This window comes from Gopherus evgoodei, chromosome 23 (assembly GCF_007399415.2).
Source record: "Gopherus evgoodei ecotype Sinaloan lineage chromosome 23, rGopEvg1_v1.p, whole genome shotgun sequence".
Lineage (NCBI taxonomy): Eukaryota > Metazoa > Chordata > Testudines > Testudinidae > Gopherus > Gopherus evgoodei.
The window spans coordinates 1,541,904-1,568,643 of NC_044344.1; the positions used below are offsets into that span (position 1 = coordinate 1,541,904).

A 26,740-nucleotide genomic window follows, 5' to 3' on the forward strand; every position below is an offset into this window, starting at 1 on the left:
GCTCCGGCTCCGGCAGCAGCCGCGAGAACTCGGCGGAGCGGAGCCCGGTGCCCGCCGCGCCCCGCGCCAGCATCATGAAGGTGAGAGCGGGACCGCGGCCCCCCCGCATCACCAGCCGCCCCCCCGCATCTCCTTGCCCCCAGCCCCCCATTGCTGCCCCCCCCCGCATCACCGTGCACCCCCCGATCCCCCTCTCGCTTCCCCTGCACCCCCCGCATCGCCAGCCCCCCCGCATCCCCCTGCACCCCCCTCTGCCCCCTCCCGCTTCCCCTGCACCCCCCCGCATCGCCAGCCCCCCCGCATCCCCCTGCACCCCTCCCGCTTCCCCTGCACCCCCGATCCCCTCCCGCTTCCCCTGCACCCCCGCATCGCCAGCCCCCCCCCGCATCCCCCGGCACCCCTCTCTGCCCCCTCCGCTTCCCCTGCACCCCCCGCATCACCAGCCCCCCCCGCATCCTCCTTCCCCCCCGGCCCCCCGCCCCCCCTCCCCCTGCACCCCCGGCCCCCCCCGCATCACCGGCCCCTTCTTCTCAGTCCCCCGCCCGCCCTGCCACCCGGGACACAGGGCCCCGCATCCCCCAGTTCTCCTTGACCAGGACTTGCATCAGCTGCCCCCCCCAGACCTGCATCCCCCCTCCCCCCAGGGTTGGGACCTACATCCCACCCCCCGGCTGGGACCTTGGGACCTCCATCACCCACCTCCCCCTGGCCAGGACACTCCCCACAACCCCCGGACCCAGACTGGTTCCTCATAATGCCCCCAGCATTCTTCCCTGCTCACCGGACACCGCTGCCCCGCTATCCCCGCCCCCCCGTCTGCCCACCTGCTTCCTCCCTGCCTGGATGCGACCAGGGACCCCCCTTCCTCTGGGGAACCCCCCACCCAGAGCCCCTGGCTAGGATTGCACCTGCCCCAGCTCCTGTTCCCTCTGGTCCTTCACTGCTACCCCCCAACTTCCCCAAGGCTAACCCCCCACAGCCCCCACCCCTGAGCACACTGACAGCCTCCAGATCCCCCCTCCCCCACCCAGCGGGGGTGATCCTGCCCCAGCCTCCACCCCTTGGTAAAGGGCTGCACCATTGAGGCTGACTGGGGCGGAAAGCGATGGGGGGGGAGCTGGCTGGTGGGCGCCCCCACGCGCCCGGGGAGGCAGGTGGGGCGAGGGGGCCTGGGAGAGGCGGTGGGGGGTAGGTGACCTGGTTCAGAGGGGCTGTTCACTCGTTCCCGTCCAGGAGGGGCTCCTCTGACGGGGGGCCGGTACCAGGTTCAGCGGACAGGGGCTAGGGGACAGGGACTGGGGGGTCTTGCAGCCTGGTCTCTAGGTGATGCTTTGCACTGTGGGTCTTCATCCAGTTCCCAGGGGTCCCTGCTCTGGGTGTCCGTGTTTATCTTGTGCGCAGGGGTAGGGGGGCAGCTCCAGATCTCAGGGCACCTGGCAGATTGGGTTGTCTCGGCGCTTGCCGAGGCTGGCAGCGACCTGTCTGGTGAGGCGCACAAAGCCTGGCATGGGCCGACCCGTGGGGCTCAGGCTGGGGGCTCAGGCTAGGGGCTGGCCCCTGACGCTCTGGGCTCGGAGTTCAGCCAGGTACACACAGCACAATTGCTGGGTTGTACACTCCTTGGGCCAGGGACTGTCTCAGAGGCACCCCCCGGCTTGCCATGCACAGGCCGTCTGGCTGCCCCCAATCGCCTGGCGTCCTGAGGCCCCAGGGCTGTGCATGGGAGGGGACGTTGCTTCTGCATTCTGGGGGCTTCACCACTTTTTCTTGGGGGGCTGGGGGGTCCCCGTGGAAGAAGGAACTTTCGCGTGCCTCCCTGCCTGACCTCTGGGCACTCGCTCGCAGGGGAAGTCTCTGGCTGGAAGGTCGAGGGAGGGTCTGATGCGCCGGAGCTGGGGGGTAGAGAGTCACACGTGTATTTCTAAATCTGTCCCTCAGTTGTGCCTGCGTCACCATTGCTGGGCCGTGCAATAGGTCGCCTTTGTCCAGAGCCCGCCTCCTCTCTTCTCACAGCCTATTTTAAGACGAAATTGCTGCTGCACTATTAATACCTGGCGTGTGGGCTGCTCCCCAGGCTGCTGGCCCCTGCCACGCCTCCTTTGTCGAGCCGCGTTGTCTTGGCAAAGGAGCTTCGTAATGTGCGTATAGGGCAATTTACAGCGCGATTGTTCCCTGTTCTCCAGGCAACTGAGCAGCCTCGTTGTGTTCCCGAGGCCCTTCCGGGACGGTTGTGAGCGCGCTGTGGGTGGGAAGGCAGGGCCCGTGAAATGGACCGGGAGTGGGTCCCCGAACGCCGCAGCTCAGGCTGCGCTGGCTGAGGTTCCCCAGCAGTGCCCGCAGCACGAATGCAGCCGGAACCATCGCAGCTCTGCCCTCGTTTTCCGCCCTTCCAGCTGCTTGCCGAGCTGATGTCCCGAGTCTGGGAGACGTAGCAGGGTTCTGCAGGGCCTGGAACGACCCCAATGGTCCAGCTCACGGACTGTAAGACCAGAAAGGACCCTGTGATCATCTTGTCTGACCTCCTGCCTGTCGCAGGCCACACAAACCTTCCCCCCGCCCGCAATAGAGACCTCACCTCTGGCTGAGTCACTGATGTCCTCAGATCAGAGTTTCCACCACTGATGCCCGTGGAAACCTATCCAGGGACCCGCAACCCGTTAGCCTGCAGCCAAAGACTTTGGAGAGCAAAAATGCCCCCAGAGTATCTTACTGGGGCCCAAGAGTCTCCCCTGGAGAGGCCTTGGCCATAGGGGCAGTGGGGGGCATATCTATATGGGGTGGTGCCGTCTGCAGCAGCGATCATCTCTATGGCTGGGCGTTGCAGAGACTGCATTGCGGAGCTAGCGGCAGTGCAGGAACTGGCTGGATCTACGGGGAGGGTCTTACGGACCGGAGGCAGGAATTGTTGCCTGCACCCCGACAGTCACACTGAGGATTGTAACTGTCCCCTCTGGCCTTCACGTAGGTTGTCTCTGAATCAAATCCCTTCTCTGAGTCCCACTGAATGGACTGGGCACCCTGGTCCCCTTGCCTTGACGATCTCCTGCAGCTGTGAGTTCCACGGGTTAGTTCCATGCTGGGTTTGTCTCTGCCCTGATCCCAAGTGCGCTCTCCTCCAGATGGTGGGATGGGGCGAAGAGGAGTCCAGTCGCTATGTGACACAGCTCGTCGCCGCTTGCTCTTCGGGGGCTGGGGTCACGAGGCAGGAAGCTCTGCTCAATGCAACTGCCCCAGACATCGCCCGCCCCCTGTCTGGCTCGTGCTTTTCCTGCTGGTGCCCGTTCAGAGATGGTTGCTGTGCCCAGCTTCCCAGAATTCCTTGCCCTCCCCAAGAGCCACTGCAGCTCAGTCCTTGGCATGAGGGACGGCTGCATCCCGCTCCCGGACTCCCGCCCCAACCCTGCCCTAGACCTGAGCGCCCCTCCCCGGGGGCTGTGGGGGCGGGTATCTCACAAGGTGGGCACATGCCAAGCCCCTCGCTGCGGGCGGCAGCTGGTGCTTCTTGCCAGGGAACAAGCTCCGATAGGAAGCCCTGGCTGAGCCCAGCTGCCTGGAGGGGGGCGCTGCCTGCCTGGGCTTCCCGTGGTGTGGGAGGATGAGGGGTTCCTGGTGGGGTCAAGGGGCAGCCACCTGCTTTCGAGTAGTAACGTGGTATTGCCCCCTGTCATGGACTCACACCCCCTTTCGAGGCCCCCCCACTGCCCTGGAGCTGAACTCAGCACAGGGCCTGGCGAAGTCCAGTGGGGCAGGGCAGTGTGGGGCAGTGGGGGAGGGCACTGGATGGCACCTGAACACCTGGTTTCTGTTCCCAGCTCGGCCTGTCTGCTTGCGTTGCCTCCTCTGTGAGCATATTAGCTGCGCCTCCCCGGGGCGACTGGCTGCCGGGCTGCAGCGCGGAACCGGCTCCGTTTCTGTGCCAGCTGCTGAGGGTTGGCAGAAGGGCAGCGGGGGGTGGGGGTCTGGCCGTGGGGGGCCCTGCTGCGGTGGCTCTTCGTGCTAGAACGTTATCCCCAAGGGGGGATCTTGTGAATTTCTCTCAGGGACTCTCCCGCGCCGTGGGTGTCTGGGGGGTGAGGCGGGGGGCACATCTTGCCATGAGCCAGGGGCCCAAGTGGTGGTGAAGGAGCCTCTCTGTTCCGCATGTGTCTCCCAGCAGCACGGCCTGCAGAACAGCCCTGCTCCCAGCCTCCCATGGCTGAAACTCGGCTGCTTTCACCTTCCCCTGTTCTCATGCTGACCAGCAGCCAAAACCCAATGGGTTGTAAACGGGAGCAGGAGCCACCGGAATCAGCTGCTTAAGGAACATCCAAAAGGGCCCTGCATGCGGGAGGTGCCTGGCCTTGGAGCCGTGGCAGGTGCGGCAGGAGCACGGAGAGCGGGGAGCTGGTTGTTTTGGAAGGGGTTTGGCACGTCCCCTAGTGCCCCAAGGGCGACCCGGAGGGGACGTCCCGGGTTGTTCTAGCCCATGTGATTGGCTGAGCTCGGTCCCAGGGTGAGTGGTGTTGGCTTCTCCTGCGAAAGCGTCTGTCTTGTGGCTGGCCTGGCAGGTGTGACCGGGCGTGCCACTCGCCCTGTGCTGCTGTGGTGCATTCAGTGCCCCCGGCCGCGGGGGCACGTGGTGAGAGCCACGCTGGGCACCGCTTCCTCAGGGGTGCATGGGGCCATGTGCCCTGTACTGCACCTGGCCGCCGGGGATTCTCTTTCCTCTGCAGTATGGACAGCTGCAGTGTCCAGGCCTGGCCCCTTTTCATCTCGGCAGGAATCCTGGATTCCCCAAGCCACCTCCGAGAGCTTCCCTGGGCTGCGCGTCGCTCAGGTTACTGGCTTCCTCTTCCTGCCCTCGAGCAAGCCTCATGTAACCGCCGGCAGGAGCCAGGCAGCGTGCGGTTACCTCCATCCTGTACCGGGAAGCGAGTCTCTGTACCGTCTGCAGAGTGCTTGGCGGTGCTGGGGCGGAGCCTGCCGCTGCGTGCACCGAGGCAGGGGGTCTGGCACGGGGAGGCCGAGTCTGGCTATCCTGGGGCCGGGAGCAGGGCTGCCCTGGCAGCACGGACCAGCTGCCGCCTGAGCTCGGTAGAGCAAAGCCAGCCTAGGACGTCTCCGCCGGCTGGGGTCACCCCCCCAGTGCAGCGTGGAGGCCAGAGTGCGTGATGCGGTGGGAACCCGCGGGCTGCCTCTCCCCGTGCGTCCAGCCACCACTGCCCGTCAGCATGCAGTGACCACGTCCCCTGAGCGCAAGGGGCAGGCGGGCCATCGACCAGCCCCGGACAGTGAAATCATCACCCCATCCCCAGCTTGTGCCCCAGCTAGGTCGGGGGGGTCCTGCGGACTGTACTGGGCTTGTGGGGGTGTCGGCCTGACAGGACCCCCGCGGCCGAGTCTCGGTCCAATTGTGTGGACTCGGGGCCTGTTTCTCTCTGGCAGGCGAGGCCAGGCCTGCGAGGTCACAGCTGGCATAGAAGCCCAGCAGCCGTTTGATCAAAGCAGCTCCCCGCCCGGCGCTTCCTTTCCGGGTAGATTTCCTGTTTTCTGTTCTGGGCCAGGGCAGGGCTGTGCGGGGTGTGGGGCGAGCAGGGCAGTGCCTCTGAGGCCGGGTGGAGGCTGGGCCGTGACCTCATGTGTGCATCCGACCCCGCTGGGAACACAGCCAGCACCCCTGGGCAGGGGGGCGCGGGAGGGGCAGAGAGCTCCCTGCCTTGGATGGGAGATGCAGGCTCGGAGCTTCTCCCCTGTGCTGAGCGCCCCTTCCAGGCTGCTTGGGGGGCAAGTGGACGGCCGAACCAGTCTGCTCCATGGGACCCATTCTCCCCTCCCTCATGCACGGGGCTCCCTTGGGTGCTCTGCACAGGAGCAACGGGTACAGGACGGCTGGGAGGGGGTTGGAGCATGGGGCCTGCTCAGGGGGAGGGGGAAGCACCCTCTGATTGCCAGCCAGAACCCCAAACTGGAGTCAGGATGAGAGTGGGGAACCCCCCAAGCGCTTCCTGGCCCTTTCCTCAGCTGCGGAGGGAGCCAGTTCCCCCCCGCCCCGGCTGGGCTCGCCATTCACCCATGGGAGCAGGGGGATCTCCCTGCACTTTGTCTCTAATGTCCCGTGGCTGCGCCTGGCTCTGGCCAGGGGGCTGGTGGGTGGCCACCCAGGCACAGTAACCGAATGATGCCACGTTCTGTACCTCTCCGACCTGACTCACCCCCTCTGAGATCACCCCCTGCCCCGTGACTCATTCCCACACCCCGCGAAGGGCTGCTGGAGTGGGGGCAGCCTGAACGGTCCCCGGGACGTCTCTGCCTGTCGGTCACCTTTGGAACCTGCTCCTGGCCTGGGTTTCTGCCCACGGCTGGTGCAAGATGCAGCAAGCCAGGTGGGTGTTGGGCGCAGTGTGACGGTGCCAGCTCCCATCCCCTGGGCACAGGGAATCCCTGGGCAGGACGTGCCAGGAAGCCCTGAACTGATGTCCCGCTGGGAGCCCTCCTGGCACCCTGGGGCAAGACCCGTTCCGGCCAGTCTGCCACCGCCCCGCATGGCCTATTGCCCAGTCTAGTCCAGGCTCCTGTGGCGGGGGCGGAAGGGGGTGGGGCTGCAGCGGGCAGCCCAACAGGGCCCCGATCCTGGCAGGGGCCGCTAGGTGCCACCAGAACGGTGTCTGCCCTAGCTCCACGCTTGCTGCCCCTGCTAGGTCCTCGCAGTCCAGCTGGGGTCCTTTGCCGCTGGCTCTGGGTGCTCTGCCCACTCTCTAATGCCTTTTAAATCCCGTGGCCTCTGCCCTTTCAGGCCCTGTGGCCTCCCAGACTGGAGCCTCGGCAAGTGGCAGGAGGCGCTGTGGGGCCCTGGGGCCCAGCCCCATAAGTAAAGTAGTTTTGGCTGACCCAACAGCAGGTGTTTGTCTGGGGGCAGACGCGACGGCCGGGGGGCCGGTTAGTTCTGGCCTGGTGGGAGCCGGGAGGACAGAGGCTGCTCATGCTGGCTCTGTGGCCAAGTCCGGTGCAGCTTGGCAGTGACCCCTCCTGTGGCTGGTTGAGGGCCCCGGGGGGGGTTCAGCTTGTTTCCCAGCAGGGCCGGCGCCCACATCAGACAGAGGCACCGACCGGCTCCCTGCCCACCTGCAGCCCCACAGGACCCAGCTCTGGCTCCTGGCATATGACCGGCCGATCTCCCTGGCGGAGGCTGCTGGCTCTCCAGAGCAATCTGGCAGCAAGGGGGGACCGGAGGCGAGGGGATGCAAGTGGATTCTGAAGCTACTAACGGCAGGGGTGCCCAGAACCCATCGCGTCACCATCAGCTGGGGACCGAGAGCAGCGGAGGACTCCAGCCCCCAGCTAGGGTGGCCTAGGCTCCGCCGGCTGTTTTCATGTCCCGCCTACCCTGGTCGGTATGTCGCTGGGCTCTGGTTTGGCGTGTCCCTGGGGTCTGTGCAGCCCCCTCATGGGCCCCTGCAGGCTGTGCCGCCAGCCGGGGAAGCCTGGCCCGCTTCTCTGCCATCAATAAAGGAACGATGCACCCTAATTAAATCAGCATGGCAGCTGTGCAGCCAGCGGTTTGGCCACGTCTGTGTCGTGTCACCCCCCCCCCGGGCTGTGAGTGTCAGCACAGGGAGGGCCCCGTCTCCTGCCAGAGCTGGGGACATGGAGAGTGGGGGGTTTGTGTCCTGGAGTGTTTGTACCTTTAACAGAAAATGTCTGCCTGAGCCCCTCACTACCGACCTGCAGCCCCTGCTAGCCCAGCCCTGGGCTCCCTCTGCCTGGTGGATTCGTCTGGAGCCCCGACTTTTCCCCCTCCCTCCGGAACTCAGCCCCCCAACCTGGAGATTTCGTCCTTCCCAGGGAGTTTCTATCCCTGTGAGAGCCACGTGTGAGGCTTCCAGCCCTGAGCGCCAGGGCCAATACACAGTATAGGGACTTCCTGTGTGGGCCGGCTGGTTCGGGAAGGGAGGGGCTGATGGCCTGACCTGGGCCAGGGAAGGGGCAGCATGTCTGGGAGGTGCCAGCCATAGGGACGGGGCAGCCCGCTACTTTGCCTGAGGTTTTGGTCACTGCCACTCTGGGTTGCTCCAGGCCTGGCTCCGGAGAGCAGCCCTCTGGGGCAGGGACGAGCAGGGCCCTCTGAGGGCAGCCGTGTGTGTCCCTGGGGGTCACGGGGCAGCCCCATAAGGGCAGCGACTCCCTGGGGTCGCTCTGCTCCGACACAGCCCTGCCTGGAGCAGGGGGCCAGGTCTGTCCCTCCAGGGCCCAGTGCTGGGCTCTGCTGCCAGGCCAGGCTGAGATGCACCTTCAGCAGGGCCTTGGGGTGGAAGGTGGCGTGGCCTGGGCCACAGCCACCCTCCCCCAGGGCTGGCTTTGGGGGATACCGTGACAAATGGCCCCCGTGGGGGGGGGGGCAGGGGCCTCTCTGGATAGCAAGCTGGGCAGGCAGGGGATGTCTGTGCCATTTTATTTTCCCTTTGCGGGTGCCTGTTGGGCACGGGGTACCTGGGGGTCTGGCATGGCATGGGGGGAGCAGTACCGTCGCTGGGCAGGACTGAATTGTAGCACCAGGGTCATTAGCGCTGATGGGCTAAGGGGGCTGCGGGCACGTCCATCCCTGGGGGGAGACGAGGGCAGGGGCCTGGACACGCTGGGAGCGACTCATGGGGCAGCCCAGAATTGCCCGCGTCAGAGCTGGGGCCTGGGGCTGAGCTGTTCTGACCCCAGGTCTGGTGGGGCAGCTACGATGGGCTGGGCTGGGCCGCCCTGAGCGGCCAGGCCGCTGGGGGAGGTGAGCAGCTGGCAGGATCCTGGCTCCCGGCCTTGAGAGGAAGGAAGGAAGGAAGGAAGGAAGGAAGGAAGGAAAACGGAGCTAAAAGAAGCTGGCTCTGCCGAGCAGGAACCTCTCCCCACTGGGCCATGTGTGTGGGGCGGGTAGAGCCAGGGGCTCCCCTGGGGGCGGCATGGGGGGGCTGCTGCTCAGTGCCCAGCCCAGGGAGCCCTGACCCTGGTGACTGCTGGCTGAATGAGCCACGTGCTGCTGGCTCCGGGTCTCTCAGCCAGGAGGGATGTGGCGGGGTGTGTGCGCATGTGAGTGTGGGTGTGCGGGTGAGCGTGAGAGGGGGGTGTGTGCACGAGAGAGTGAGTGTGTTGGTGTGAGTGGGTGGGTGTGGGGGGGATCCCTTGCTCGACGGTGACAGCGATGCCTGGGTACCTGGCAGGGGCGGGGGGGGGGAAGGTCAGTGGGGCTGCGCCAGCTGCTCGATTGGAAAATCCTCTGGATTAAAAGGGCAGCAAGTCCTGCAGCGGGGGGGGGGTGCTCAGCAGTGGACCCGCGTGGGGGAGATATTGGCTCAGGGCATTTCTGCTTGGCGGGGACATCGGTGAGGCCCAGGGCGGGGACAGCAGGGGCTGCGGATCAGGAGTGAGGGGCACCGATGGTTCCTGTCAGCGCCTTTGTTTCTTTGCATTGTCCCGTTGCTGCTCATTGGCAAAGGCCAGGCAGGGTCCGGCCCCTGAGCTGGGACCTGCCCTAGCAGTGGGACCCCCACCACAGCGCCTGGCTGTGGAATTCCAGCCGAGGCTGCTGTGTCCTTGGGCTCCCCCCAGTTCACTGTTGATGGGCAGCAGGCCCCGAGCCTGGGCCCTGATGGGCCTCACAAAATGCCCCCCCCCAAAATGCCCCCCCTTGTGGGCTGAGGGGTCTGGTTTGCTGAGACCTGGCTACTCCCCCGAGCCCCCAGGAGGCTTCCCTTTGAGAAACCCCAGGCAGGATCTGCTTATCCCAGCCCCATCCTCAGGCCTCCTCCAGCTGCTGTCTGCCCCCAGGAGGCACCCGCTCAGGGGGGCTAGGCAGGGTCAGACTGGGGGAGCCCCCCGCTGGGGGGGGCTGGGTAGGGACAGGCTGGGGGAGCCCCCTGCTTGGTGGGGGCACGGCAGGGGCAGGCTGGGGGAGCCCATCGTTCGGTGGGGGCAGGGGCAGACTGGAGGAGTCCCCCGTTCAGTGGGGGCAGGGCAGGGGCAGGCTGGGAGAGCCCCCTGCTTGGGGGGGCGGGGTTGGCATGAGGCTGCCTGCGGATGCCAGGGGCTCCCCAGCTGGTCCAGGAGCGTTTCAGGGCCAGGGGGCTATTTTGTCTCTCCAAGGCCTGAGCCGGGAAATCACCTTGAGACAGAGCCCTGTGGGGGAGGGGAGCTGGAGCTGGGATCTGCCCCCCCCGCCCCAAGCTGCTCAGTGTGGGAGCCTGATCATCTATGGGATGGTCGGTTCCTTCACCTCCAGTTCCTGCTTGCTGGAATCTGGATCCTGGTGCCCATTTGGGTATTCATTCTGGGCTGCGGGTCAGGAATGAGGGGCACCGGCAGAGCTGTCGGGGGGAGCCCTGGCCTGGGACAGCAGGCGCTGCAGGTCGGGAGTGAGGGGCACTGGCAGAGCTGGGGGGCAGGGGAGCCCTGCGGAGGGATAGCAGGGGCTGCGGGTCGGGAGTGAGGGGCACTGGCAGAGCTGGGGGGCGGGGGAGCCCTGCGTAGGGATAGCAGGGGCTGCGGGTTGGGAGTGAGGGGCACTGGCAGAGCTGGGGGGCGGGGGAGCCCTGCGTAGGGATAGCAGGGGCTACGGGTTGGGAGTGAGGGGCACTGGCAGAGCTGGGGGGCGGGGGAGCCCTGCGTAGGGATAGCAGGGGCTGCGGGTCGGGAGTGAGGGGCACCGGCAGAGCTGGTGGGGTGGAACCTTGCGTAGGGATAGCAGGGGCTGCAGGTCAGGAGTGAGGGGCACCGGCAGAGCTGGCGGGGGGGAGCCCTGGGCTGGGCTAGCAGGGGCTGCAGCCCAGAGGAGAAGCAAATCTCGGGGCATGGGGTCTGTGTGTGGTGTCATGGGGAGCACATGGCGCCCATGGGGAACTGGGAAGGGCCCTTGGGAAGGCGCCTCCTGCCCCCGGATCCCGACAGGAAGGGCTCAGCAGCCGGCTGTGGGCGGGGGTCCCTGTGTGGCGACCGAAGGCCACGGGAGGATGTGCGCTAGATTTAGCTCGAAAGGGCTTATCAGGCCCCTGCACCTTGCCAGGCGGAAGGAGGGACAGAGGCTTGGAGGCGCCCACTGTCGAGCCCCCGTCTGGTGGCTGGCTGGCGGGGTCACTGCTGGGGCCCTGCAGGGAGGGGGCCTGTCTGGCCACCTCGCAGGAGATGGACCCGCTGCTCCAAACAGAGTTTTCCCTCTGGAGCAAAACTGGCTGGCTTAACGCAGGAAAGAAACAGCCCCTGAAGGCTGTGCCGTCCCCCTGTGCTGGGCAGGCTCCCTGAGGGGTGTCGAGGTGCCTGAGTTTGCACCCCAGCCATTTAGCTGCTGGGAGCACAGGGCTTGTGCTGTCCCGCGGGAGAGGGAGACGAAGGGATGTGCCCAGGGTCACCCAGGAGGGCTGTGCCGGAGCTGGGCTTTCCCCTCAGCGCCCTGGCTCGAGCCCGAATGTCTGTGCTCTGCTTCGAAGGAGCCTGCCCGCTACTGGGCTCTGCCCTGGGCAGTCGGTGCCAGGGCTGGGCTGGCAGAGGGGCCTGGCTGCGTTACTTCTCTGTGTCAGCAGGGGCAGGAGCCCCGCGCTTGGGTCCCATGAGCAGACGGCGCTCACCCCACTCCCCGTGCGTGCGTCGCCCCTTGCCCCTCCGGTCTCCTCTGTGCAGCCCAGCCCCTGGCCCGGCCTGTCGGTCTCTGTGCCGGGCCTGACCGCTCGTTCTCCCCCCGCAGGACGGGTCTCACCCCACTCCCTGTGTGGGCATTGCCCCTTGTGCAGCCTGGCCCATGGCCCAGCCTGTCGGTCTCTGTGCCGGGCCTGACTGCTGCGTTCTCCCCTTGCAGGACGGGTCGCACCCCACTCCCCGTGCGGGCTTCGCCCCTTGCCCCTCTGGTCTCCTCTGTGCAGCCCTACCCGTGGCCTGGCCTGTCAGTCTCTGCACCGGACCTGACCGCTGTGTTCTCCCCCCGCAGGACGGGTCTCGCCAGAGGCCGGTTCAGAAGAAGAAGACCGTGTCCTTCAGCACCATGCCCCACGACCGGAAGATCAACAGTGCGGCGGCCTGCATCTCCTTCATGCTGCAGGGCTGTGAGATGAAGAAAGTTCGCTCCAACTCCCGCATGTACAGCCGCTTCTTCATGCTGGCCCCTGACATGCGCTGCCTGCGGTGGGAGCCCTCCAAGAAGGACTCGGAGAAGGCCAAGATTGAGATCGAGCTGGTCAAGGAGGTGCGGGTGGGGAAGAAAACGCCCGTGCTGCGCAGCAATGGCCTCTCCGACCAGTTCCCGGATGAGTGCGCCTTCTCCATCATCCACGGCGACAACTACGAATCCCTGGACCTGGTGGCCAGCTCGGCCGATGTGGTGAACGCCTGGGTGATGGGCCTGAGGTACCTGGTGTCCTACGGGAAGCACACCCCAGAGGCGCCCGAGGCCGGCCATCCCAGCCTCCGGACCTCCTGGATCTCCTCGGTCTTCGAGGTGGCGGACCTGGAGAAAGTGGGCCGGATCCCCATGGCCCGGGCCGTGCAGCTCATCAAGGCGCTGAACCCGGGCATGAAGGACTCCACCATCGAGCTGAAGTTCAAGGAGCTGCATAAGGCCGGCGAGCGGCCAGGGAGCGACGTGGCCTGCAACCTGTTTGTGGAGGCCTATGTCGACCTCTGCACCAGGCCCGAGATCTTTTTCCTCCTGGTCCAGTTCTCCAGCGACAAGGAGTCGCTGGGACTGAAGGACCTACTGACGTTCTTGGAGGTGGAGCAGGGCATGGAGGGGGTGACTGAGGAGACATGCCTGGAGATCGTTGGCAAATACGAGCCCTCCAGCGAGGGCCGGGAGAAGGGCTACCTGGCCATCGACGGCTTCACCCGCTACCTACTGTCCCCCGACTGTTCCATCTTCGACCCGCAGCACCGCCGGGTGTGCCAGGACATGACGCAGCCTCTGTCCCACTACTACATCAGCTCGGCCCACAGCGCCTGCCTGCGGGAGGACAGCTCCTGGGCCAGCGCGGGCCTCGGCGGCTACGTCACGGCCCTGCGCATGGGCTGCCGCAGCCTGGAGCTGGTGGTGTGGGACGGCCCGGACGGCGAGCCCCTGGTCTCCGGGGGCCGCTCGGCCGCCTCCCGCGTGACCTGTCGCAGCGTGGTGGGCGTGATCGACCGGTACGCCTTTGAGGCCTCCGAATACCCCCTCATCCTGTGCCTGGCCGTGCGCTGCTCGCCCGCCCAGCAGCGGCTGATGGCGCAGTGCCTGAGGAAAACCCTGGGTGCCAAGCTGTACCTGGACCCCCCCACCCCCGAGGAGGCCTATCTGCCCTCCCCGGAGACACTCAAGGGCAGGGTCCTCATCGAGGGCAGGAAGCTGCCGCCCAGCTGCCACGAGAGCGAGGGGGAGGTGACGGACGAGGAGGAGGGCCCGGAGCCGTGGCAGCGCTCGGGCACGGCCGACGGGCAGCCACCCGTGGGGGGTGGGCGGCGCAGGCTGCGGCTGAGCAGGGAGCTGTCGGAGCTCGTCAGCCTGTGCCAGGCGGTGCCCTTCCAGGACTTCGAGGCTTCGCGGCACGGGCAGCGCTACTGGGAGGTCTGCTCCTTCAGCGAGGTGGAGGCCGGGCGCTTCGCCAGCGAGTGCCCCGCCGAGCTGGTGAGCTACAACAAGCGGTTCCTGTCCCGGATCTACCCCAGCCCCCTGCGCATCGACGCCAGCAACATGCACCCGCAGGACTTCTGGAAGTGCGGCTGCCAGATGGTGGCCATGAACTTCCAGACACCAGGGCTCATGATGGACCTGAATGCAGGCTGGTTCTGCCAGAACGGGGCCTGCGGGTACGTGCTGCGCCCCGCCATCATGCGGGAGGAGGTCTCCTACTTCAGTGCCAACGCCAAGGACTCGCTGCCCGGTGTGCCAGCCCAGCTGCTGCACCTCCGGGTGATCAGTGGGCAGAACCTGCCCAAGCCCCGAGGCTCGGGCGCCAAGGGTGACGTGGTGGAGCCCTACGTCTGTGCCGAGATTCACGGCATCCCGGCCGACTGCGCCGAGCGGCGCACCAAGACGGCACTGCAGAGCGGGGATAACCCGGTCTTCGAGGAGAGCCTGGAGTTCCAGGTGAACCTGCCCGAGCTGGCCCTGCTGCGCCTGGTCGTGCTGGACGACGACTACATCGGGGACGAGTTCATCGCCCAGTACACCATCCCCTTCGAGTGCCTGCAGAGCGGCTACCGCCACGTACCCCTGCGGTCCCTGGCCGGAGACCTGCTGCCCCACGCCACCCTCTTCTTGCATGTGGCCATTGCCAACCGGCCCGGCGGGGGCAAGGGGCCGCGGCGGGGGCGTGCCGGGCTCAGGGGCCGGCGGCTGCGGGAATATGCCTCCGCCAAGACCACCGGCATCAAGGCCATCGACGAGGTGTTCCGCACGGCCAGCCAGCCGCTGCGCGAGGCCACCGACCTGCGGGAGAACATGCAGGTACCATGCCGGGCTGGGGGCAGGACGCCTGGGTTCTCCCCCCTCGGGGAGGGGAGTGGGGTCTAGTGGGTTGGAGTGTCTGGGGGAAGGGCTGGGGGCAGGACGCCTGGGTTCTCTCCCGCTTGGGGAGGGGAGTGGGGTCTAGTGCGCTGAAGTGTCTGGGGGAGGGCATGGGGGCAGGACGCGTGGGTTCTCTCCCGCTTGGGGAGGGGAGTGGGGTCTAGTGGGTGGGAGGGGCTGGGGGAGGGCATGGGGGCAGGACGCGTGGGTTCTCTCCCGCTTGGGGAGGGGAGTGGGGTCTAGTGGGTGGGAGGGGCTGGGGGAGGGCATGGGGGCAGGACGCCTGGGTTCTCTCCTGCTCGGGGAGAGGAGTGGGGTCTAGTGGGTGGGAGGGGCTGGGGAAGGGCTGGGGGCAGGACGCCTGGGTTCTCTCCTGCTCGGGGAGAGGAGTGGGGTCTAGTGAGTTGGAGGGGCTGGGGGCAGGACGCCTGGGTTCTCTCCCGCTTGGGGAGGGGAGTGGGGTCTAGTGGGTGGGAGGGGCTGGGGGAGGGCATGGGGGCAGGACGCCTGGGTTCTCTCCCGCTTGGGGAGAGGAGTGGGGTCTAGTGAGTTGGAGGGTCTGGGGGCAGGACGCCTGGGTTCTCTCCCGCTTGGGGAGGGGAGTGGGGTCTAGTGGGTTGGAGTGTCTGGGGGAAGGGCTGGGGGCAGGAAGCCTGGGTTCTCTCCCGCTTGGGGAGGGGAGTGGGGTCTAGTGGGTGGGAGGGGGTGGGGGAGGGGCTGGGATCAGGACTCCTGGGTTCCATTTGGGAAGCCCCCAGTATGAGGCCTGTGTTTGTGTCAGCGCCCCAGGCCAGGCTGCACATGGCTCCTTGCTGGGGGCTGTGGCCCTGCCCCCCCGTGCAGTGGGGTACCCAGCTCACCTGTTTCTCCGTCTCCAGAACGCCCTGGTCTCCTTCAAGGAGCTGTGCGGCCTGACGCCGGCGGCCACCATGAAGCAGTGCATCCTGACGGTGGCTGCATGGCTGCTGCGCAGCGAGAGTGCCCCCAGCGTGACGCTGAACCTGGACGAGCAGTACCCCCCCATGGAGGCCCGGGGGCCCGTCCCGGAGCTGCTCCGCAAAGTGCTCACCGCCTACGAGACCGTAAGCACTGGGCAGCCAGCCCCACCCCGGCTGAGCCGGCTCCCTGCTCGGGCACTCCTCACCTGGCCTGGTCCCGGCAGCAGGCAGCGGCACGCTCGGGGTCGGGTGGGCCGGGAAGTGCCAGCCCCACCCTGGGACGGAAGAGCGAGGTCCCAGCATGGCCTGGTCCTGCCACCTGCCGCGCGGGCAGCCGGCCAGAGGCGAGTCGCTTCTGCAGCCGAGACCCTGCGGTCCCCTCAGGGGCCATTAGCCAGCGCAGCCCCGGTGCCTCGCGGGGTCGGATGGGATCCCAGCAGGCGGCTGGAGCCGCTTCCTTTGTGTTCCCAGGAGCTGGCACCTGGCCCGGGCATTGCAGGGAGCGGGGAGGCCTGGCCTGGGGAGCGTCTCCTCCCTTCCCCCTGCCCTCCAAACCTGGAGCTGGGAGGAACCTGTGTAGGCCCGTGCGGGAAGGGGTCACCGGGGTACTGGGCCGGTGCTCATCCTGCTCTCTCCCCCCCCCCTCTGCTCCCATAGACGATCCAGACCAGCCGGACCCTGATCGAATTGGCCGACGCGGTGCACAGCAAGCTGATGCAAGCCCAGCAGGCAGGTATGTGCCGCTGGGGCAGGTGCCGCTGGGCCCGGCTGCAGAGCGTGGTGGGTTGGGGCCCCGACTGCTCCCCCCAGGGTGCTGGGGGGCTAAGGGCACCTGGGGCCACAGGGGCGGCCTTTGTGGTGGCACCAGTGGCACCTCCTGGCAGGACGAGGCGCAGCGCTAATGGGGCCTCTGAGCGCCCTCAGCTGGTGGTTACCTGGGGGTGGATGGAGCCGGACCCCTGGAGGGGAAAGACCCTGGGCCAGGCCGATGGAGCTGGTGGCTGGCTGGGGCAGTGACCTCTCCACGCCCAGCCCCATGGGAGTCTGCTGGGCTGCTCCAGCCCCTCCCGGCCGGTCTCCCGTTTCCCAGGCAGCTGAGTGGCTGCAGCTGTGGGCAGGGAATGGGCTGTGGGCGTGTTGGGAGCAGGTGTATTTGGCTCGACACAGGACATGGCTCTGTCCCCCTCCTGGCTGTTCCCAGCTGAGACACCTGATCTGTGGTGCTAGTGCCTGGGCCCCAGGCCGCTCGAACCCCGTGGGGGGCTGGGGCACGAGGTGGAGACGCTTCCGAGCGGGCACCAGCGCCCGGCACTGAGAGGTGGGCAGCGGGGCCGCAGAGGAGCCGGTGCTGGGGGAGCAGAGCCGTACGGGGGAGGCTGATGAGGAAGCAGAGAGGAATCGTTAACTGCCAAACCCCGGAATATAATTAGCATCAGAAATAACAGACTAGGGCTGACGGTGTAAGTGGCGACGAGTGTTGTGGCATAAAAGACACGTGGCTGAACCCACACAGGCAGGTGTTGCTGTCAGGCTGTGCCAGTGCACCTCCGTCTGGCCCCCCATGCCTGCTCGCCTGGCCTGGGCTCCCCCAGCTCTGCCAGGGCCCCTCACTCCCGACCTGCAGCCTCTGCTAGCCCAGCCCTGGGCTCCCCACAGCTCTGCCAGTGCCCCTCACTCCCGACCTGCAGCCCCTGCTACCCAGCCCTGGGCTCCCCCCACCCCAGCTCTGCCAGTGCCCCTCACTCCCGGCCTGCAGCCCCTGCTAGCCCAGCCCTGGGCCCCCCCCACCCCAGCTCTGCCAGTGCCCCTCACTCCCGGCCCACAGCCCCTGCTAGCCCAGCCCTGGGCTCCCCCCACCCCAGCTCTGCCAGTGCCCCTCACTCCCAGCCTGCAGCCCCTGCTAGCCCAGCCCTGGGCTCCCCCCCACCCCAGCTCTGCCAGTGCCCCTCACTCCCGGCCTGCAGCCCCTGCTAGCCCAGCCCTGGGCTCCCCCCACCCCAGCTCTGCCAGTGCCCCTCACTCCCGGCCTGCAGCCCCTGCTAGCCCAGCCCTGGGCTCCCCCCCACCCCAGCTCTGCCAGTGCCCCTCACTCCCGGCCTGCAGCCCCTGCTAGCCCAGCCCTGGGCTCCCCCCACCCCAGCTCTGCCAGTGCCCCTCACTCCCGGCCTGCAGCCCCTGCTAGCCCAGCCCTGGGCTCCCCCCCACCCCAGCCTTGCCAGTGCCCCTCACTCCCGGCCTGCAGCCCCTGCTAGCCCAGCCCTGGGCTCCCCCCACCCCAGCTCTGCCAGTGCCCCTCACTCCCAGCCCGCAGCCCCTGCCAGCCTGGGCTCCCCCAGCTCTGCCGGCGCCCCTCACTCCCGGCCTGCAGCCCCTGCCAGCCTGGGCTCCCCCCAGCTCTGCCAGGGCCCCTCACTCCCGACCTGCAGCCCCTGCTACCCAGCCCTGGGCTCCCCCCACCCCAGCTCTGCCAGTGCCCCTCACTCCCGGCCCACAGCCCCTGCTAGCCCAGCCCTGGGCTCCCCACAGCTCTGCCAGGGCCCCTCACTCCCGGCCCACAGCCCCTGCCAGCCTGGGCTCCCCCAGCTCTGCCAGTGCCCCTCACTCCCGGCCCACAGCCCCTGCTAGCCAGCCCTGGACTCCCTCCACCCCAGCTCTGCCAGGGCCCCTCACTCCCGACCCGCAGCCCCTGCTACCCAGCTCTGGGCTCCTCGCTGCTCTGCCGGCGCCCCTCACTCCTGACTTGCAGCCCCCTGCTACCCAGCCCTGCCCCCCCCCACCCCCTGGCTCAGTGCCCCACAACCTGCCCTGCCTCCAGCGTGGACCCTGATGCACACTGTGGGGGCCGGGCCCTGCCCAGATCCCCCCGGTGTTAATAACCCAGGGGTGGGGGGATGATTGACGGAGGTGGGCGAGCTGCAGCGCGTGTCCTGGAGCCGGCATCGCGTCGGGGAGGGGAGTAATGCACTCGGGGCAGGGTGCCTGCTTAACCCCTCGCAGGCCAGCCCCAATGGGAGCAGATGGGTGCAGCTCAGCACCGTGCCCGCGGCGGGTGGGGAAGGGGTTGCTGCAGGGGATGGGGGCTGCAGTATTGGTGGGGGGGTCATGGTATCGGTGGGGGGTCACTGTGGGGGATGGGGGCTGTGGTGTGGGGTCCTGGGGGGGTGGTATCGGTGGGGGTTGTCTTGGAGGATGGGGGCCATGGTGTGGGGTCTCGGGGGGGTGGTATTGATGGGGGGAGGGGGGCTGTGGTGTGGGGTCCTGGGGGGTGGTATTGATGGGGGGATGGGGGCTGTGGTGTAGGATCTTGGGGGGTGGTATCGGTGGGGGCTGTTGGGGGGATGGGGGCCGTGGTGTGGGGTCTCGGGGGGTGATATTGATGGGGGGGATGGGGGCCATGGTGTGGGGTCTGGGGGATGTGGTATCGGTGGAGGGGTCACTGTGGGGGATGGGGGCTGTGGTGTGGGGTCCTGGGGGGGTGGTGGTATTCGTGGGGGGTGTCTGGGAGGATGGGGGCCATGGTGTGGGGTTTTGGGGGTGGTGGTATTGATGAGGGGATGGGGGCTGTGGTGTGGGGTCCTGGGGGAGTGGTATTGGTGGGAGGTGTCTGGGAGGATGGGGGCCATGATGTGCGGTCTCAGGGGGGTGGTATTGATGGGGGGATGGGGGCCATGGTGTAGGGTCTCGGGAGGTGGTATCGGTGGGGGTTGTCGGGGGGATGGGGGCCATGGTGTGGGGTCTGGGGGGTGTGGTATCGGTGGGGGCTGTCTGGGAGGATGGGGGCCATAGTGTGGGGTCGAGGGGTGTGTGGTATCAATGGGGGGATGGGGGCCATGGTGTGGGGTCTGGGGGATGTGGTATTGATAAGGGCTGTCTGGGAGGATGGGGGCCATGGTGTGGGGTCGAGGGGTGTGTGGTATCAATGGGGGGTGTCGGGGGGAGCTGCCTGTGCTGGGTAGCCCCTGTAGCGCACTTGGCTGCAGACGCTGAGCGGCTTGGCAGGTGGCCAGGGAGAGGTACCCTGTGCCCCACGGCCCCCCATGCCCCACGGCCCCTGAGCAGTCTCCCTCCGCTGCCCGGAGGGGGGGGGGCACTACATGGCCATGCATGGTGCTGGCTGCCCCCCCAATCCCAGGGCCTGTTGCGCCAGGCAATTGCTGGGGCTCCCAGCCCTGCCACCCTCCCTCCCCCCGGGAGGCTGGCGCAGTCGTTTCCCATCAGCGTCAGCAGAGATAACGAGCCGGAGCCTTGCGCTAATGAAGGGGGAGCCATGGGGGGGGGACAGGCAGGGCCCTGCATGAGCTCCCACAGGGAGTGGGGGGTCTTTGGGGGTCACCGAGCTCCCCTTTCATTAGCGCATTGGTGCCCTCAGGCTGTGGGATCCCCTCCCCCTCAGGCAGCTTCACGGCTGTGCCAGTACCCGGGGGTGGGGCGGTTCTGCAGGCGACTCCCAGGCTCCTCGCTCAGCACAGGATTGGGGGCGGGGGGCGGCCTTGGCTGCTCCCTCCCCCACCGGTGCTCGAGGCCGTTCCCCTCTCCCCGGCGCGGAAGGCGCCAGGAAGCAGCCGGAAGCTGCTGGCTCGGGCGCGGGAGGCCAGCGAGTCCGCGAGAAAGGCTCCTGTTGGGGGCGCTGCACCTTGTCCCCCCCCACGCAGGGCCCCCCCGGCAGCACGGCCTGGGCAGACCCCACTGGGCCAGTGGCACCATCTGCCCAGCCAAGGGCTCAGATCAGGCACGGTGCCACCCCTGGAGCGACTCCTCGCTACACGGCTCAGCCCTGGAGCTTGCCCACCCGCCTGCTCCCTGGGGCACAGGCCCCCCCAGCCACCATCCCATGGTGCTGCCATTGCAGTTCCAGGCACTCAGAGCCCGGGTCTCCCACGTACACCCCACCCTGCCTGCAGGGTGCTGCCCACCCCATGCCCACGAGAACCTGCTGCTGCTCCCCGCAGGGGTAGTGACAGCTGCCACCTGGGCCCTGCCCTGCCGCCGGCTGGGATCACACCTGTCCCAGCCTTTGGACCCACTGAGCTGGGCGTCGGACATCCTTGGGCTCTGGGGCTGCTCCGACTAGCACCGTGGCTGCCCCGGTGCCCTAGGGGTATGTTACTGGGGCCCCCCTTTGTGACAGGGAATTCCCTTGTTTCCAGCTCCTTAGAGCTGCGTGAGTGAGGTGCAGTGCTGGATCTCTCCTGACCCCAGCCCCCTGCCAGTAGAGCTCGCCGGCCTGGCATGGGCTGTCTGCCCCTCTGCCCTGCCCACCCACGGGCTGTGCACGGGGCGCTGTTCTGGGGCAATGACCCCACAGGGGGGCTCCTTGTGCCGCCGGGGTGCCAGCGAGCAGCGCAGGGCGCTCGCTATATGGAGCCAGCCCTGGGCACCCTGCCGCTGGCTTTGCTGTGTTCCCCCACCCAGCTCGGCGTGACGGCTCCCCTCTGCTCCACTCCCCAGGGATGGATTTCCACAAGGAGCTGCACTGCCTCGAGGCCAAGGAGGGGCTGAAGGGCAGGAAGCTGCAGAAGACCCTGGAGAGCTTTGCCTGGAACATCACGGTGCTGAAGGTAACGCCAGGGCCTGGCTGCTGGGGTTGGGCGACTCCCTCTAGATTTTCTCCCGCAGGGGTTTCCCGTTGACTCAGTTTCCCTCGTGTTAAAGGAGCCCTGGAGCCTGAGGACCAGTGGGACCGAGAGCTGGGATCGCTGGTCCCAGCTCTGCCACCGGACTCCCTGGGGCCCATCCCCTCCCGGGTCTGTTTCCCCACCTGTACCTGGGACGTGCGAGGGCTGAGGCTGGCCTGATGGGGTGATGCTCTGGGGGCGGTGGGACGCCAGACTGCACCACGCGACGCTGTTTCCTCTGCTGCTCGGAGTGCTGGGCCGTAACACCCAGGAGAGCGATGCCCATGCTGAGCATTCACGTCGCCTCTACACGTAGCAAACCGGCCAGATTCACATGCCCACAAGGAGGGCGTTATCCCTGCTCTCCTAGGGGGAAACTGAGGCACGGGGCAGGAAATTTCTTAAGGCCACAGAGAGTCAGTGGCGGATCCAGGAATGGAACCCAGGACTGCCACTCCCCTCTTGTGGTGCCAGCGCTGGCAGCTGCCCCTGTGCATCCTGCTGGGATGGTCCCAGTTGCCTGCAGTGCCCCCCACGTCCCTGTTGATCTTGGGACCCGGGACAGATTGTCAGCCTGCCCCTGGCTCCCAGCCTAGCCTTGCCCTGGGCCCTGCTTGGTGCTGGTTCACGTGGCAGAGCTGAGACTGCCGGGGAGCCAGGCCAGCAGGGCTGGACACAGTCCAGGCTGCAGACAAAGGTGCATTGTTAGTGACCAGGGCCTGTCGGCTCCATTCCCCCAGCCCACCCCAGCACCTGGGTCACCTGGCCCCCACGAGGCTCAACGGCTTCAGCTCCCTCAGAGCCATTCCCAGCCACTCCAGTGCCCGCGGGGCTGTCGCCTGGTCAGTAGGCACAGCTGGGCCCGGTGGTGGCCGAGGACATCAGGCGGATCCCAACCCCGGTGTGGGGAGTGGGTGCAGAAATCCCCCGGAGCAGGCTCCAGCCACGACCAGCGTAGTGGGACCCTACGGCCATCACCAGCCCCCTCGGCCAGCTTTCTTCGCCCTTTGCTAGGACAGAGCCTGCTTCAGCGAGCCGGCTGCCATGGAAGAGCTAAATCGATGAGGGCCGCGAGTGTGCACAGGTGTGTGCATGTGGCGGGCTGTAGGGCTGTGGGCGTGCACAGGTGTGTGCGTGTGGCGGGCTGTAGGGCTGTGGGCGTGCACAGGTGTGGTGTGTGTGGTGGGCTGTAGGGCCACAGGCGTGCACAGGTGTGTGGTGGGCTGTAGGGCCACAGGCGTGCACAGGTGTGGTGTGTGTGGTGGGCTGTAGGGCCACAGGCGTGCACAGGTGTGGTGTGTGTAGCGGGCTGTAGGGCCGTGGGCGTCCACAGGTGTGATGTGGGCTGTAGGGCCGCAGGCGTGCACAGGTGTGGTGTGTGTAGCGGGCTGTAGGGCACACACAGGTGACAGCTCTGTGCCCCCTGGACTGGGCTCTGCGCTGCCTGGGTCTGGACTGGGGCCCCATTATTCTGGGTGTAGGGTGGGCCTGGGGAGACGCAGGCCCTGCTCCTGTGGGACCCATCAGAGCTGGGACCGTGGTGCGGTGATCCCGTGCTGCCATCTAGGGGCTGTGTGGGGCAGAGGCCATCATGGAGAGAGCGTCCCTCAGAGCTGGGCGATGGCTAAGGGGGCCTTGTGGTGCTGAGCCGGGGAGAGTATGGGGCAGTGCCACGGGGGCAGCGGCTGGAACTGGGGGAGCTGCCGCGCCCCTGGCTTGATGGGGTTTCCATCATGTACAGGGTTAGTTTGGTTCTATGGCTCTCGCCCACCCCCGGTACAAATTGTGGGACGCTGGATGGGCAGGTCTGCGGCGAGTGTGGTGCCCGTGGCTGCCCGCAGAGGGGAGAACAGCCTGCTGCTGCTGCCAGTGAAGGGAGCTGCTGCTCGAGCTCAGGGGTGTGTGGGGGAGTTCCCAGCACCGTGCCGATGGCCGGGCTCTGCGTTCGGGCTGGTTCTCGGTGCTCTGCCCGGACAGGGGCCCTGTGGAGTCAGCACCACACCGCGACACCCCACCCGCTGGGCGTGGAAACGCTGCCTCCTGCTGGACGCTGCCTGCCCAGGGAACCAGCTGGGGCTTGGACGGGGAGGCACAGAGCTGCAGTACCCAGAGTGGACTCCTGGTGGCACCAGAGCTGTAGCCCAAAGGGGCTAGTGAGCGGCCAAGGGGGCCGGGTGGGGCTAGGGCCCTGTATGTGCCGGGCTGGGCAGGTGACCCCCAGCCCCAGGCTCTGCTGGCGCCTCATAGCAGAGCCCCTCGTGGCCCACACGTCATGTATGCGAGGGGGGAGGGACACGGCGTCGTGTGATCCTTTCAGGTCCATGTCCTGCCAGACGTTGGGTGTCTCAGCTCCGCTCAGGGTCCATAGGGACCGACCGTGCTGGACCCGCAACAGGGAGGCTTCCTGGCCCACTCTCCGCAGGGAGGCCCATTCAGATCTCAGCTTTTATCGCCAGCTCTCAGCTCTTGGTGCCACTTGTCCCACGGGGGGTTGGGCTGAGATCCCCCTGCCCCCCGTTCACCGCACAGAGGCCACGGGGGGGTGGGATTCCAGTCTGTGCTGACCTGAATGCCTGGGGGTGGGGGGAGCTGACTGTGACGCAGGTGTGAAAGGGGGATTCGCTGCCGCATGACTGACCCGTGATCCGAGGATTCAGGGACTCGGCTGGAGGCGAGGGGTCTTTTGCAGGAGTGAGGGGGCGAGGGTCGGTGCAGGAGGTCAGATGAGAGAGAGGATCACGCTGCTCCCTTCTGGCCCCCAGGCAGGGCTGGGACAGGGGGAGGCTGCTCGTCTCATGGGCTGGGGTTTGTGCTTTGGGGGGCCACTCCTGAGCAGTGACTCTGCCTGGGGAGGGGAGACAGCTCGGCTGGGTTAGGGTCTCTGCGTGTCACAACCTGGGCCCCTCTCCCCACAGCCCAGGGGCCAGTTCCCGCTGGTGGGGGGAGCCCCTGCCCCTCGTTCTGCAGCCACTGCAGGAGCGGGGTGCCTCTGGATCCAGGCTGCTCCCCCAGAGCACAGAGACCTCGAAGGCGGCAGCCCCCACGCCTCTGCTGGCTCCAGCCCTGAGGGTGGGGGTGGCCATTGGGTGCTGATGGGGTCCCCCTGCCCCACACGCCCCTGACCTTTTTCCTTTCCCCGCTGCAGGGCCAGGCAGATCTCCTGAAGCAGGCCAAGGCAGAAGCTCTGGACAACCTGTGGCAGATCCACAACGCGGGGCAGTCGTGTGGCATCGGAAGGAACGGCTCTGCCTCCCCCGATCTCGGCCGGGCCCGGACCCCCCTGGAGCCCATCTCTGAGACAGAAGGAGGCAGCGACACCGGGTCCTGCTGACCGCGGGGCAGGGCATGGGGGCCAGGACTGAGCCCGCAGCTTCTCCATCACTCGGGGCCCCCAGTGCCCCTGCCATGCACCCAGGATTGTACGGGCCCAGAACTCCCGGGCCTTTGGCCGTGCGTGTGGAAGACAGGAGCCCAGCGGAGGGGCTGCACGGGCTGTCCCGGGGCAATCTAGACGGGTGATTCGGGTGGGGGCAGGGTTATCATTGCCTGGCCCTGGGCTGCGCCCTCGGGCTGGGCTGGAGGGGTCGTTTCAGGCAGGGATTGGGCTTGGGAATTTGTGTAGTGGGACCTGCAGGAACCTACTGTGGGACGAGGCACTGGGAGCGAGAGAGGGGCCAGGTTGGCTCCAGCCTGTCTCTCACCGTCACACCGGTGCTCTGAGCCCCCGGAGCCTCCCCTCAGCCCGGGTCCTGCTCGGACTGCGCTTGCCGAAGGAGCATCTCTGTCCTGCTGCATGTGGCTCGTCCGGGGTGTGCGTGTGTGTTGTGTATTGCGGAGGGCTGGTGTACTCTGAGAGGTTAGGTTGACGTAGCTGCAGTGCTCAGCTGTGAAAAATCCCCCGCCCCCCAGGGCTGCAGCTGCTCCCCTACCCCCCGCAGTGCAGGTGCAGTGGGGTGGTACCGTCGTGTGGGGAGTTGGTGTCGTCCCGCGATGGTACCCCCAGCGGAGGGCATCGGCTGCATCTGCCCTGCGAGGTTAGGCCAGCGCGTTACAGAGCGTCGCAGGGCCCCCTGAACGTTCCTGGATGGGGCTCCGGGGCCAGGAAGCCAGCAACTGTGCCCTGGCTCGTGGGCTGCCTCCCCGGCCCCACCTGGGGGTCAGGGCCCAGGGCCGAGCTGGTGAGTGCAGCCTGGAGCAGGGGCCTGGCCGTGGGGCTGGGCAGGGGGTCGGGCGTAGTCACAAGGGTCCTGCTGGCAGGGTGGAGTCACAGGGCAATAGGGGGCTGCCCGGCCCAGCGAGAGCCCCGGAAACCAGCACTGGGCTGGGTGGGGTTTCTGCACAGGCAGCAGGAGCTGGGAGCAGCCCCCCTGCCCACCACTGTGTGGTCAGAGCAGAGTGGAAGCTGCTGCGTTATAAAGAGCAAACCCCAAGCTGGTGCAGCGGCTGCTGTTTGTCTGTGGGGCTCTGAGTGGGGCAGGGTGGGGGCTGGCTGCACGCCCAAGATGGGCAGCTGGGTCTGGGGGAGCTCAGCTCCATGGGGTCACGGGGCAAACCTGGCCCTTCGGCACCCGGAGCCAGGCTGGGCCCGGCATGGGGCAGCCTTGGGGCACAGGCTGTACATGCCCCCTCCCCGTGGGGGGAGGACAGATGCTGCTCACCTGGTGACCATGTGATGTCCCTGAATGGGCCCAGGAAGGAGGGCCGCGGCTAGGTCCGAACATCAGGCCCAGGGAAGGAGCAGCCGGAGGTGCAGCCATTCGCGGCTGGGACTCGGCCCCGCCTGGGCTCTCGGCCCCACTCTCCGGCCCGCTCAGAGTAGCCGGCGTTCCAGGTGCCGTCCCCCAGCACCACCCGCGGATGGGACTCCTGCCAACTGGGCTGCTTTGCTGGCAAAACCCTGGCCCGTGGCCTTGGCGATTTACCCACTGTCATCTGCCCTGGGATGGAGGACCGCCCCCCCCCCCCCCAGTTACCACAAGGGTCATTGACCCTCAGGGGATGTCTGCAGAGCGTGGTCTGCCAGGGCTCATTTCTTACAATACCAGACTCAAGCCAGGGCCCCTAGTCCCAACAGCCTGCGGGCTGCACGGACAGCCCTGCTCCCCCCCCACACACACACCACCACTGCGACGGCCCCGGGTCAGCCGGACGCCCCCAGCCAAAGCCCCCTGCAGCCCCGCCTGTGGCCAGCTCAGGGCTAGTGGACGCAGGTGCGTCCCGCGCTGATCTTCCTGCCGTTAGCTGGGGCCGGGCCAGGGGAGAGCTTGGCCTCCAGGGAGGGCCAGGCCCCACCAAGGAAATTGCTTCCACCAGTGCTGGGTGGCTCCTATGCGCCCATGTGGCCTGGGACGCTGTCAGTAGCTGGGGGCTGGGCCAGCACCCTGGGGATGGTGCCTAGTGCCACATGAAAATGGTATGTTTCACCCCTGAGCTGTGACCTCAGCCACAACTGAGCAGTGGCCTGTGGCGAGGCAGGGCTGGGGGAGCTGTGCAAGGGGGGGGTGCAGAGGGGGCCTTGTGTCCCACTGGTGACCCGTCCTGGCTGAGGCAGGAGCTGTGGGGAGCCCCCACACTGCCATGGCCCATCTGGATGCAGCGGGGAGGCCTGGAGAGGGGGGATAAAGGGTTTGCCCCATGCCATGGGACTGAGCAGCCTGTCCCCAGGAGCACCCCCTGCACCGCTCCCCAAGTGCCATCCAGCT

At 67.3% G+C, this 26,740-nt stretch overlaps 1 protein-coding gene across 3 annotated transcripts; it reads left to right on the top strand.

Moving 5' to 3' along the window:
• Positions 1 to 25,473, top strand: LOC115639163 (inactive phospholipase C-like protein 2). 3 transcript variants are annotated; one of them, XM_030541592.1, is made up of 6 exons: positions 1 to 80; positions 11,936 to 14,425; positions 15,364 to 15,567; positions 16,081 to 16,156; positions 20,872 to 20,981; positions 24,184 to 25,473. In XM_030541592.1, the coding sequence occupies exons 1-6, from the start codon at positions 75 to 77 to the stop codon at positions 24,367 to 24,369; spliced, it is 3,072 nt and encodes a 1,023-aa protein (XP_030397452.1). In that variant the 5' UTR covers positions 1 to 74; the 3' UTR covers positions 24,370 to 25,473. The 3 variants fall into 3 exon arrangements, with proteins under 3 accessions (XP_030397452.1, XP_030397454.1, XP_030397455.1); XM_030541594.1 differs by lacking the exon at positions 1 to 80 and adding an exon at positions 5,080 to 5,143; XM_030541595.1 differs by lacking the exon at positions 1 to 80 and adding an exon at positions 6,317 to 6,362.
• The last annotated feature ends 1,267 nt before the right edge of the window (positions 25,474 to 26,740 follow it).

Excerpts from the sequence above, each read along its gene's own strand:
- LOC115639163 (XM_030541592.1), top strand. Across the intron at positions 14,426-15,363 it reads ACCTGCGGGAGAACATGCAG|AACGCCCTGGTCTCCTTCAA; the intron begins GTACCATGCCGG and ends CTCCGTCTCCAG. Across the intron at positions 20,982-24,183 it reads GGAACATCACGGTGCTGAAG|GGCCAGGCAGATCTCCTGAA; the intron begins GTAACGCCAGGG and ends TCCCCGCTGCAG.